The following is a 13864-nucleotide window of genomic DNA, read 5'->3' as shown; positions in this document are numbered from 1 at the left end:
ATGCCAGTAGTAGGGCCATAAGTTAATGGTAAGTTTTGTGATCGTTGACATACATCAAGTGTAAGTTACTCATAAGTGGTAGTGTCTAGCTTATCTAAAACCTATGAGTAATTTGTTCTTAACTTATGTGTAGCTTATCAAGGACTTATCTCCAACTCATATCGACGTATTTGACGTGTTCCAGACGACCACTGAACGTGTTTCTAACTTACAGCTACTGTTTAATGCCGTATTGGCAGCATTTATGTATAAAAGGGAGTTAACAGGACGAAACCGTCAGTACTCCACCAAAAGAGACTGAAGTTTATTATTCACCTGCTTAGCAGCAACAACAAGAGTTTTGTAAGAGCTATTGTCAAAAAATAAATAAATAAATAAAAATCACAATACATCATCTCTTTTAATGTATCGTGATAAATCGTATTGTAATCGTATATTTGGACACATGTATCATGTTGCAAATGTCTCACCATATATGCTTATGACTGTTGAATACCCATGTGACTTCATAATCATGTTCTGCTCCTACAAGGAATAATATTTGTGGATTATTTTTTCTTTTGAGAAAAAACTGGAAATGTGTCCCACTTGAGTGTAATGGAGATATGCAATGTAGGTAGATAGGTAAAGTAGGACCATCCTCCTCCAACGCCTCAATCCCTTTGACTGCAAGGAATAAGTTTAAAAATGTACAACACAATTAGACATATATAAATAAATATTTTTTTTAACAAACAAACTAAAGTATTTGTCCTGTTTGTTTTTTTATGCGTCAGACTAAATCAAGTCTGTGCTTAATTGAGAAAAATGGGATTTTCAATCAGATCTCCAGGTTCTTTCTAAACCTCGAGGCTAAAATGTTCAGACTTTTCTTTGATGGTTTAGCAGCTTCATTTCTGGTCAATTTCATATAATTGTATAACGTGACAAAATGTGAAATTGTTCACGGATAATTAACACATTTTCCAAGATACACATATATTCACCAAATAAAGCGTCTTTGCTAGGATATAAACCACAAACACATCTAAAGCCCATTATCTGTAATCAGAGTCTGCCAACAGTCTGGAGTAAAGTATGCTCCAGTATAATCACACTGAGATTCACTTTGGGAGGCCTTCTCAGGCCAGATGCCTTATTTGGCAACAGGTCTGTATGATGAAAGCATTGCTGCATCAGCAGTGGGGGTCTAAAGGGTCTTGGAGTTGGTGAGGAAGAACCACAGCTTTTGAAATGTAGAGGACTTTGGGAAAGTTGGTGGCAATCATTCTTTAGGCCATATTATAAGACAAATCCTAATGAACCTCCACTTTCTCAGAGCTACGCTGCTGCTCGTACCTCTTTTCTGCATGAAGGTGAAGAGATCATCTAAAAACTCCTTCCTTTTGGGGTCGTTGTCCAGCTCGTACAGCTGCAGGAGATCACAGGAAGATTAAAAGCTTGTTGTAGTTGTGCTGTCTCTACAGCATGTTCAATTGAACCGTGTCAATTGTCGGCCTGACACTGACTGGATCTTAACAAACTCACCTTTGCAAAGTCTCTGGAGGCTTCTCCTCTTCCTCTGTTACTGTCAGCGTCGTCTGTCCATCCAGAGCTGCCATTCTGCATAAAAACAAAAAGGAGAAAAGCTCAGCAAACAAACGGAAAGAGACGCCAAACAAACAAGCGGGGAATCCTGTTTTCATGAACAAAGAAACTGAAGAAAGAAAATGTAGGTTGTGGGATGACATTATTTATTTATTATTATTGCAGTTTCTGTGAATGAACTTTGAACTTTATTTTTTTTTTCTATAATTGTTCATTTGATTCATTCAGTTTTACTGCAGGTCTAGATGTTTGAGGGAAAAGAAGAACAACAAACCTTAAGACAAACATCCAGCAATAAAAACCGACGTAAACTCAGAGCTAAAGAATGCATTTATCCAGGGGTTGAAAGAGCAACTCTGGAGTTATTGTGCCCCTGATCTCCTAAATCCCCCTCCCCCTTCATCCTTAAACATCTCCATTTGACCTAAACCATCTGCATCTGGGCTGGCCCCCTGCCCCCACCCATGTCTTCCGACCCCAGCTGGATACACGTCCCCCCCATCCTTCAATCTTAACGCAGCTGTGACGGGTGGCCAAGTTCATAGAGTGTAGCTGGCTGTCAGGAGGGGCCAAAGGAGGGTGGGCCAGTCACTTGCCTTAGCGTGCATCTCTGCAGGCATGCACATACGCCCACATACGCAGACACAAGTGTGCAAAGGCTAATCATCAATGTGTGCATGTTTGTCAGTGCAGGAAGGAGGAGGGGGGGGTGTAAAATGGCCCCACAAGATGGGAAGAAAGAAAATAAAGGCAGAAAGGAGTGCACGGTATGTGCAGACCAGGAATGTCTCCTAAAGACAAAACCTATAAAAGCATCAGGAATCAAAACAAGATCCTTTTGGAAAAGAGACGTTAATAGCTGCAGTGAGGGGTCTAGTTTCAACCAGGAGCCCATTGGTCAGTGGCAATTACAGGCTCTGAAATGAGAGCCAGGAGGGCAAAGGTTGTCAAGGCCTCTGAGAGCAAGTCATTTTCACCCTCTCACTCTCGTGTGTCTAACTGTTGTCAACATTCATGCTCCCTAAACAAATATTCATCAGCCATCAACCTGGACAACCGCTGCAAATGGTGTGTTTCAAGGTTAGCAGATAAACGCATGAAGAGTTGCGAAAGAACCGCAGCTGCTGGCTCCCTGACACACTGGAAGTACGGTTTTTATAAACAACGTCACACATGCAAAGTTCCTTTTCCTGACTGAGAATCGTCAATTAAAACTCACATTCCTGATGTCTGTTTGAAAGGCAAGAACTTGAATGTTTAGTTTTCATTTTTTTCTGGGGTAAACAGCTTTTCTTATAAAGGGGGGAAGGAAAAAAAAATCACCTTTTCAATGAAATTACATAATCTATGACATGTGACTAGATTACAGCCTCTTCATTATATGAACAAAAACGGTGGATCTGGAGGCCTTCTAGACCTTTGCACATTACTTGACCACCTTTGTTAAACTTTAACCTTTTAAAATGGTTACAACTGAGGTTACTTCACATTTTACAAATGCCTACATTTACCTTAAGCATTTATTGAATAAATAACTTGCATAAAGTGCATAAAGTCCTGTTTCGTTAGGCTCACACAATGCAAAATATCTGGTTCTTACCAAGACAGAAACATCTAGAAGTGTTAGAAAATGTTTCTTGTTTTAAGACATAACTTCTAATTTTCTGCAGTGTATTAGTAACCATATGAAAAAACATGAAATTATTTGAAAGAAACTAAGATCCCATTAGTCTGATTATTAATAAGCAAGTGCAGAGCAGGACTATAAATACAAATCAATCTTTCTTCAAGTAAATGTATTTTTTTCTGGATTTGAGCAGGTAAGAAAATTTCCCAATGCAATAAAATTATTTGTGTGTAAAACCAGAAAACAACAACTGTATTAACATTTTTAAGTGTATAACATCTAATTATCAGATTCAAATGGAAATTATTTTCACAGGCAGATCATTTTGTGTATCTGCTATAATTAGGGGAAAATACACAAATTTTGAAGAAATCTTTCCTTATTCTTAGATAAATTTTAACAATCTGGGATAATGACAAACTAATCATAAAAGATTAAACTACATTTGTCTCCCTGTGATGAAGTTTCCTCCTACTGCAGTTAGTTTTACCATGGGAACGGAGGATGGGGTTGATGTTTGGTCGAAATGTTCCGCCACATCGCTCAACGTTCGCCGTAGCTTTTTTGCAGCTTCTGTCAAAGGATTCTATGTTCACACTACAAAAACTGATCTAAAATGAGTAAAGATTTCTTACAATTAACACACATTTTGAGCAGTTAAACAAGATGATCTGCTGATGGAAGGAAGATTTTATCCCCTTAAAATAAGTTTATTCCATATTTTGCCCTTGAAATAAGTCGTTTTGATGATATAAAAAAAAAAATCATATTAGTTGCCATGTTGTTGAAGAAAAAGTGACGTGGTTAGACTTCAGGTTTTGCAGTGCAGGTAGGTTCACAGTTGTGCTAATTGTTCCACCAAAAACAAACAAACTGAGGCTTACAAAGACGAGCCGGTTTATCATGAGATTAAATCAAACACAGCTTGACTCGAATTGGAATTTGCTATAAGCTGGGCTTTAAAATCTATCTGTCACACTGAGTTTTATTCATTCACTTTTTTTTTTCTTTTTTTTTGTTTATCAATTTTATTATTTTATTTAGGGGGAAGCAGAGTAAAAAAAAAAAGAAAAAAGCACACAGTTAAATTTGTAAATGTTTAGAAAACTTTGACATAACATGAAACAATGTGAAGAAGCTTTAAGATTATTCTTTATTCTTTATTTTAACATAATGCCAAAGTCTTCCCTCCTCAGTCTGTCCTCCAGACCAATAAACTTCCTATCTGGACCAGTTTTGTTCTGTGGAGCAGCAGCCAAGATCTTAGTTGTTTTTCAATCCCTTATTACCAAAACTTCAGGAAAAAGAAAATTCTAGTTTATTATGAGACACTAGAGATTGAGTTTTTTTCTTTTTTATTAATATTTTACAAGGCATAGTTTAACAAAAAGCAAGATTAACAAAATAAAAATAAAAAAAACAAAAAGCACTAACAACATAAAGCAAATGGAAGGATTTGCAATGCATGTTCCTATGCATAAGGGTTTACATGCAAGTATCAGTCGATGCCAATACAAGAAAAAGAAAGTATAATTTGCCAAAAATATTTGCAAACGTACGACGTTCTGTCTTTATAAGACGCCAATACAAGAAAACCCTGCAACCAAAAGATGGCATCCTTATTTTACATTCACCAAAACTACAAGAGAAAACTATGAAGAATTGATCCAAACTAATTCTTCTTTCTGTAAACCTAAGGCCTCGTCGTTAAGCTTAATCACAGACATAATTCCAGCATGCAACAAAAGATCAGGATCAAATGTAGGTCCGAAAGGGCAGGGAGTATAGCCGCCGGGTCACTGGACTTGAAAATGTTAAGGAAACACAAATGTGTTTATACACAAACCCCATGAACACTTGCACATGCATAGACAATCATGCTTCCCTAAAGGGAAACTGTTGTGGGAGAGCAGGGGTCAAGGTGTTGTGACATCAATGAGGACAAAGGTCTAAAGTCACTGATATTCTCTGCGCCATCAATGTCAGACTCAGGTTTTTCATAACTGAATAAAATCAAGTGAAATGGGAATAAAAGGAACAAGAAGCTCTATATAGACAATGAAAGGAAAAAAGAAATCTACGGTAATGCAGGTCTAAACAGTAAACTGAATGAACATTTATTCCATTTAAACTGCATTACACACAATCTAACAAAAATAAAATACTATACACTGCCCCTTATTAAATAAACAATTATTTAGATGCACCAATCTTTAAGCTTATGACTCGATCATTCCTGCTTGTAAAAAATTTAATCCATCCTCTCCATTCATAAAATGTTTCAACACAAAGAAGATTTTCCATCTGTACACCCATTAGCAAACAGCATGTGATTTCATATAGAAGAGGGAGATATTCCAAGAGGCTTTCTAACAGATTTATAAGCGCCGCCCTTAGCAAACAATCAGCAGCAACATTTTCTCCTAATGCTAATGACAACAGATCAGCAGGAAAGGCCTCAAATAAAAAATGATTTTTGTTTGTTTGTTTGTTTGTTTTTGCTTCAAAAAGTGATCGGTGCTGCAGAGACTATTTCCACTGTGAAAAAAGGAAATGTGTTTGCAGTCGCTTAAGATAAGAGCCCAGTTTCGATTAAAAAAATGTATGGGGTGAATTTTATTCCATTATTGTTTCAAGCTAAGATCGCAATTTATAAATGGAAATAAAAAAACAACACATTTTGCAAATGTAATTGTGAAAAAAATACAATCCAGAAATGAAACTTTATGAACATTTTTATCAAAAGAGTAACTTTGCTGTTTTCTTAGACTCTTTTTTTTATTATTATTTTTTCTATTTATTCCATTTTTATTTTATTTTATTATTTTTGTTTTTAAATCAGCTGTAAAAATCTGACTTTTGATACAAATTTTTCTACCTCTACTGAGACGTATTTGCAGTTGGACGGAATAAAAACTGGATTTCATTTCAGAAGTATAAGGAGTCAATTTTGTTCCATTATGATCTAAAGCAAAGATCCAATTTTATAAGTATTAATCCATATAAAACACATATTATAAAACTGTAAGTTTTAAAAAATATATATTTTTTTTTTCATATTTTAGTTTTTCCTGCTTTTACAGATTTAAAATATAGGTATTTTTTTATATCTGTTTTTAAAAGTTTTATAAATTGCATTATTTTTTACTTTCTTTTGCCAGATCACATTCTCCTCACTTTCAATCCAATATAATCCAATATAAACGCTCGGTCTTGACCAATTAAACTTTTGTTGCCATCATACAAACCGATAGAAATTAGTCTTTGCTCCTCACTCCAGGGGAATTTGTTTTTCTTTTATTAAAGTATGTTCCAAGCTGTGATTTCTCAGTTGCATTTTTTAATTCCCATTTATAAATCATGGTCTTAGGAGTGCTAAATCTGCCAACTTTATGAAAACATTATAAACACTTGAACTTTGATGTTTTTGATACAAAGGAATTCTGATTTCCTTCCTACGTCTAGTAGTAATAGTTGGGGTAGATTTTTATCATGTAGACAAAAATACAAAACCCAAACCTCAACCACAACAAAGAACCTTTCCAAAAATATTAAGCTAGTCCCTCAATATTATGCTTCTATGACATATAATATTTGTTTATATGGAAACAACCTAAAGCTGCCCGGAACACAAATGTGATCATACATGTTAACCTTTTCATTTGCTTTCAGCGAATAAAATCCACAGATAATTATAAAATGTTTCTATGCTAAATGTTTATTGTGTAATTGTTTCGAATAAGAAACTGCGTCTATTTGGTAAGATACCTGCAGCTGCAAATTTGTTTGATTAAATATGCCAATAAAAATGCCATGAGAAAATCAGAATTCTTCCAATTTCCATCACACATAACAAATACAGAGCAGATTTTATAAAAAAAAAAAAAAAAGAACACATGTTTGAATGTTTAATTCAATACCAAGAGGCCCCTAATATATCACAAACACAAGTGCATGCTCCTTCTCTGCCCTCCTGGCTATCTTATTGTGCAACTGTTGACTCTCTTCTACTCACGTGTGATCCTATTTCTGTGCAGACTATTGTCAAATCTTTAACAAGACACTAGTGGCTTTCCTAAAGTCGGTGTAAAGCACTATAGGGTTCCATCACCTAATTTGCATATTAGCAAATGCTTTGATCCAGCCTTAGGAGAAATATTAATATCAGCAAGCCAGAAGTCATTAAAAACACTTTAAATACTGAAACTAAAGAAAAACTCAATATTATTCTCTTATAACTAAAACTACATAAATAAAGCTTGTTGTTTTTTTTTAAATCAACCTTAAAAAAGCCAACAGAGGCACAGACACTGGATGAGGCTGTGTATAAATCCAGTGCAAGGAGGATCTATTTCATTGCATATAGAAAAAGTTTAAATATTATATTTACATCCTACTTTTTTAATTCAGGCGTATCAGAGAAAGCTTTGTGCACATGTGACCAATGTTCAATGTGGAATGCATCGCTCTTCTCTCTGACTGCAGCTGCTGTGTCTGACTCCCTGTCAGTGAAAAATGCCTGGGTTTAGAGTAGAGATGTCCCGATCCAGGTTTTTGCACTTCCGATCCGATACTGGCCGATACCAGCCTATCCGAGCATGTATTTAAGTTTAAGTTAAAGTATTTAGCCTTAGTTGTAAGACTCATGTTGAAAAGGGTTTTAGTACTCTTGATAACATCTAGCCAGCTAAATTAGGTGAGATTGAATAAAACACAATGATTGGTAACAACAAACTTACCTGTTTATTAAGAGATAAACACAAACTGGACAAAATTATGAATAGCAATCTGAAATTGCACAGTGAACAGTAAAACCGTAAACAGTTAAAGGTGTTAATCCAGTAAAATTAAACAGTTAATCCAGTGCCAATATCGGCGTCCCGATCCGATACGTGGATCGGATCGTAGACAAGCCTAGTTTAGAGCGTGCACTTATTTCTATAATATAGCATTTACTTGAGGCACAATCCCTACAACAAGCAACAAAGCGTCTGAGATTAACATTGAAACCTTCAACAATAGGGGGGGAACGGTTCACAAAATCAACAGTTCGGTTCACGGTTTCGTGATCACGGTTTTCGGTTCGGTATATGTTGATTGTTACCCCGAAATCCCATAAAAATGACTGAAATTAATGAAAAAATCCCCAAAAAATGTATGAATTGTAATTATTTTTAATGATCCGCGGAAACCCTGGATCATTTCCGCATGTTTTGCTGCCTTGAATTTAATCATCTGGCGCATGCTCTCTACGATCTTCAAGGAACTCAGAGCGGAGCGGACGGGAGCCTCAGTGGAGGCTGTAGGCTTTGCTTTGAGCAGCCGGTCTGGAGCGCAGCGGGGCGGAGCGCTGACGGAGTATGTGGGATTTCGGGGTTAGCATGACATGTTGCTGTTAGCATAAACAAAACGTGTTGCACAATGCTTGCACACTGTTGCACTTTTATCCACAACTTTCTTTCCCGCCGTCATCGTAGGTCACTCTAAATGCAAAGTGGTCCCATACAGCAGACCTATAAAGTGCTGCTGGCGCGTCTTCCAACTCCTGTTCTTTCCCACTCGCCATACCCACACAATTCTCCACAACAACTGATTTTTTTCTGCTACACCCGGCTAAGCTGCTTCGCTTCTTCTTGTTTTACTACTGGTGGTTGGCTTTGGTCTCATTACCGCCACCTTCTGCTCTGGAGTGTAAACGCTTCGCCTATGAGAAAAAGGAGCAGCGCATGAACCGAACGAAACACACGCGAACCGAACAGAGACAGTCGAATCGAACGATTCTGACGGTTTTCATAAACCGTTCCATCCCTATTGAACAGCAAGTGAATACCTTTACCTATAAACAGATAACCGTTTCCTCACATATTAGAAAAAAACAACTTTATACTTTTGTCAACACGTTATGACTTCAAAATGACTTCTATGAGCGTACAATCTTTGTATTCACAAGCCAAACCCTCAGCACACCCTAAACTTGACCTAAAGAACCTCTCCTGGGCTTTCAGATGATTAAAACAAATCAGTTCAAACTTGTCTCTAAGCCAAAAAGATGGTAGAGAGGACAAACAGTTGTATGAGAAACTGATAGTGCACTCTGTGACGGATGCAATCTGCTTTCTCTATTATTGTTCAGAGTGGATATTGATATGAATATGAGAGGATCTTTCAAAGCCTCCTCAAAACAAAACTGTAACATAAATCTTATTGTGATTTATTTCAGGCAGTAGTGAGATTTTGTTTAGCTTCTCCTTTGCACTAAGCACAATCATGTCCACAGTTCATGGTTGCTCGGCTTTACTGTAACCGTTGTGTAGAAAGTGCGTATTTTTACTCCCCAGCATTGATCTGTGTTACGTAACTCTCTCCCCTTCTGTGTGTCGCAAACCCAATTTAAGTAAATGTCGCCCCCTGAAGGGCTGGAGTACAAAAGTGACCAAAATCGAGTCAATTTGCGATTTAAAAAAAGCATTTTTTTAAATTGTGATTATATTGCAAATGCAATAAATAGCCCAGCTCTAATTAAAAAGAAAAAAACTTGTTTCTCTTATCATCTGGATAAGAAACAGGCTCTCCTATAACCTTTATATTGTTAACAAGCTTTTATTTATTTTATTAAAACTATGACAGTTACAACTTTATTTTCACATAAAACAATTTATTAAGCAATTTATTCTTACTTTAACTTTGTTAGCAATAGACAGTAATAGTATGTGATTATTTACCCTATAATTTTAAGCAAACTCCTGTTTTTTTTCAAGCTTGTTTACTTATAGCTTAAAATGATATGAAAAATCATATATTTTCATAACTACTGTTAAAAATTAAGCTTTTGAAAATACAAAGAACCATTTACTGTAGGTATGTGCTTTTCAAAAAGTTGCCAACCTTTAAGTGAAATGAATCGAATATAATAGAAAATCCCTTTATTGTCCCATAATAGGGAAATTCTTGTGTTTACAGCAGCAAAAAGATAACAGAAAAAATGTTCACACAAAAATGTACCTTAGAAAAATGTATAAGAATAACATAATAGTGAAGAGTCAAAAAAATAAACAAATAAAATACTATAAAGTGTTTTAACAATGTGAAAGTATGCACCTGGAGAATAAATAACCAATATCCAGCTATGGACATCTTTACAGTAATGGATATTTGAAAATAGCAGCAACATCAGAGATGTGCAAAACGACAGCAGCAGGTTATTTAACTAAGATAGAAACTGTGCAAAATCAGCATGAATGGAACAACTTACTGAGGTTGTTGGGAACAGTCATGGTTATAAAGCGTTAAACACTTTTTCGAAACTTTTTTGTCCAATGAATGAACTGGACAGCAATGTTTGATAACTAAAACTTTGCATTTGCTTGTTTGACTGGCTTAAATATGACATATATTATAAATACAGTGAATTATACCTTTAACTGAAAACTCTTTTCATTAATATGTGTCTAAACAGAGTAGTTAACCAGTCAGATTATATGAGTTACGGACATTAAAGAGATTTAACATGGCTAATGGTTCGCTACCCGTGTTAATGGAAGACATTTCTGCTTCTTTAGCTGGTGTGAAAGAGGCTCAAATGCACACGCACAAAGTAATTACAACAGGAGCCATTAACCAGGAACAGACATGTTGGCTCTTGAAATGAGACCTTGGTCAGCTGAGGAATGTTAACACCATGTTGCTCCTTGTAAAGTTAAGAGTGGCTACTGATGTGTTTGGACCGCTCCTTATGATCAGTCTCCTCAGCCCCTTCAACACATTCACCCGCCCCACCCAGAAATGACTTTTTTTTTTTTATCCCACAGCTTCTCACATTTTATGGAAGATATGAACATGACTTGACATGTGTGCTGCATTTAATCACCGTTTTATTGAGAAGAGCACAACACTGCATTTGAGTACAGCTGCATTGCTTAATGCAGGAGTTGTCAAACATGCATCACAACCCAAACTGTAGGGACATTTTTAAGCCCTCAGTGGAACCGTCTCTCTGCTTAGTAGTGATAAACATGCAAATCCACACTTTAAAACTGAGCTGGTATGGGTGTGACTAATAAAAGTTGTTTGTGTTGACAATACTGGGTGATTCAAGCACATGTATGTATGTATGTATGTATGTATGTATGTATGTATGTATGTATGTATGTATGTATGTATGTATGTATGTATGTACAGACACACCTATAAATTCGAAAACTGCCTCGTTACCCTGCAGCACTATACAATAAACCTCCATTTCTGTGGTAGTTTGGAGTCATATATCTTCCAAAGAAGTTTATATTCAGTCGTAATTAAAATCTTGTTAAAAGACCTTTAGTGGGTAAAACCTGAAGTTCTCACTGAGTTCTTGTTTTCCCACATTATTTAGGAGACAAACTAACTGTTTACTGTTAGTTTGTCTACTCTATTGACAAACTAACAGTTTCTTTTATCCACTTTGATTTAAAAAAAAAAAACACAATTATTTCCTTAACTATTTAGGTCACTATTTAGCATATTTTCTGGTCTTGTTAATAGATTTGATCCAAGCCTCTGTTGCCTGAGAGATAGACAAAGGAAATCATTCCAGAAGTCAAGCGGTTCGTTCCGTTTCACACTTATAAAACGAAGTCATGACAGCAACACTTGTTCTCTCATGGACGGCTAGTCTAGTTCTTTGACATAAGAGGCGTTTTCTTGAAAACTTTTTCCAAACAAGCTATACTTGTTTAACTGAACCTTATTCTAAAGTTTAACCTGCTACCCGTGTCCTGCTGGGAATGATCTGTTAGCATCTTCTCTGAGTGTGACTCATGGAGTGACTACTGCTAATTCCCAATATACACAGGAATTATATAAGATGTTTTCCACTTCTAAGAAAATATTTAACCCTGCAGTATAACAGGCCTAAAATGTTTTTTCCCAGATAAACAAGAAGAACCAATTGCTTTTCCAAGGTCATTGCTGATTCCCTTGGATATGGGAAACCAGAGCACCAAACTGCTAAGGCTCCTACTTTGAAGAAACTTCTGTCTATATTAATGGTCTAAAAAAAATCATATGGCTCTGATAAGCATCTCTCTGCCAAAACATTTCAATTTAAATCCCTTGGAGGCAGCCACTAGTGCATAATTAGGCCACATCCACACTGAGTCAAAGACAATAAATCCTCAAAAAGCCAGAGGAGCCATAACAGGAATCGATATAACTATGGGATGCCACTGAGGACTGCGCTTTTGCTTTAAACTGTTGCAGAACAAAAATAAATACAGCGACAGCAAATACCAAGGAAGAGAGTAATGCTGTCCAATGAAAAGCTCTATAAGGAGTAAAACGTGTGTGTAAAATGATTAATAAACTGGAAAGCTTTGAAAACACAATCCCAAATCTAAAGTCTTGTTTTACTGCCATTGTTGGTCATTTTGTGTATTCACATCAAGGAAGAGATGAGGTCTACATTGGCACACGTGTGAAAATCTGACAGGTTGTAGCCTGTCAAGTGGGGAGATGTATCCATATCGAGCCGCCATTAGTAGCCGTGTTTCCATCAGATTTTTTAAATGCACATTTGAAGTATCTCAACCAAAAAGCTGGATGAAAACTAATTAAATTTGCAAAATAGACTGGTGCAGCGTATTGACGGCCGTACGTTGCGTTCAATGCTATCACATAAATTAGAGTGTTGAACAGGTTCTGGTGTTCCCACAGCATGCCGATCAGAACTGAGGCGATTTAAACCCGAGTCGCTAGCTGAGTCATTTGACCTGGTGAGACATGCGTCAGCGAGCTTTTCCCACTGCCACTAAAAGCTGATTGCTCCCAGGAAAGAGGGATAACTGAAATGTTTAAGTGATACATTCATTAAAACTTTCCTCATTTACTCAGTTGTAGTCTGTTAGATTGCAGCCTCTACTTCCTGTTGATTACAGTCATACGTGACGACAGCAATGATGTAAGGCCACATTACGATGTGCGCCGCTTGGTTAATTCGCTTTAAACCAAATGGAAACAAATTCACATTTAATTTTTTTCAAACTTTTAAATATTTGCTTGAAATTAACAATTCAGTTGGATGAAAAACAATTACAGACTGTCAATCACTCCCACTCAGGAGGGAGATTTCAAATGCTTTGTCTGGATAGGTAAATTTATTCGACTTATTTGGAAAAAAAGATTTCATTTTTTTAAATAAAAGAAATGCGCATATATATACTTTCAAGTTATTTAATCTCAAACTAAATATTAAGAAAATTATGATCAACACATCTTAAATTTTAGCTTGTAGTTTGCAGGAGCTACTTTAAATAGACATAACAACAGAATCTCACTTTGTTCTTTGGGTTCAATAAATATACTGAGTTTATAATCAGCAATTATGGAAAAATAAATATAACCAACGCATTGGCTTGAATTAATTTAATTATCGTTATTTCAGGTTGCAGGTTTAGTAGCCCTAAATAGCCCTATTTAAGATACACCAAAGTTTAGAAAACTAGAAATCATTTGCAATGTTTTAAGTTTTTAATCAAATGTAAGAGAAAATGACTCTAATTCTCAACAGCTTTATGTAGCTTAAGCTAATTCTAAGCTTCAATTTCATCATGCTGCTATACAGCGCCTCACTTAAAAAGAAAACTAATTCAGTCTTTGGAAATACCCACATTCACA

The 13864-nt window shown here is 36.0% G+C and overlaps 1 protein-coding gene across 4 annotated transcripts in view; it reads right to left on the bottom strand.

Annotated features, from left to right (window-relative positions):
- LOC119797359 (AT-rich interactive domain-containing protein 3B-like) overlaps nt 1–13864 on the bottom strand; it is a 104173-nt gene that overhangs the window by 41464 nt on the left and 48845 nt on the right. For all 4 annotated transcript variants that reach the window (XM_038306414.1, XM_038306417.1, XM_038306415.1 and 1 more), the window contains exons 3-4: nt 1528–1602; nt 1339–1411 (exon numbers count right to left, since the gene is read on the bottom strand). In XM_038306414.1, coding sequence (XP_038162342.1) covers nt 1339–1411; nt 1528–1602 — 148 coding nt within the window. The remainder of the gene's footprint in view (nt 1–1338; nt 1412–1527; nt 1603–13864) is intronic.

This window comes from Cyprinodon tularosa, unplaced genomic scaffold (genome assembly GCF_016077235.1).
Source record: "Cyprinodon tularosa strain WSP-4 unplaced genomic scaffold, ASM1607723v1 ctg580, whole genome shotgun sequence".
NCBI lineage: Eukaryota > Metazoa > Chordata > Actinopteri > Cyprinodontiformes > Cyprinodontidae > Cyprinodon > Cyprinodon tularosa.
Note: the sequence above shows the minus strand (reverse complement) of the source record. Positions and strands in the feature narration are given on the sequence as shown.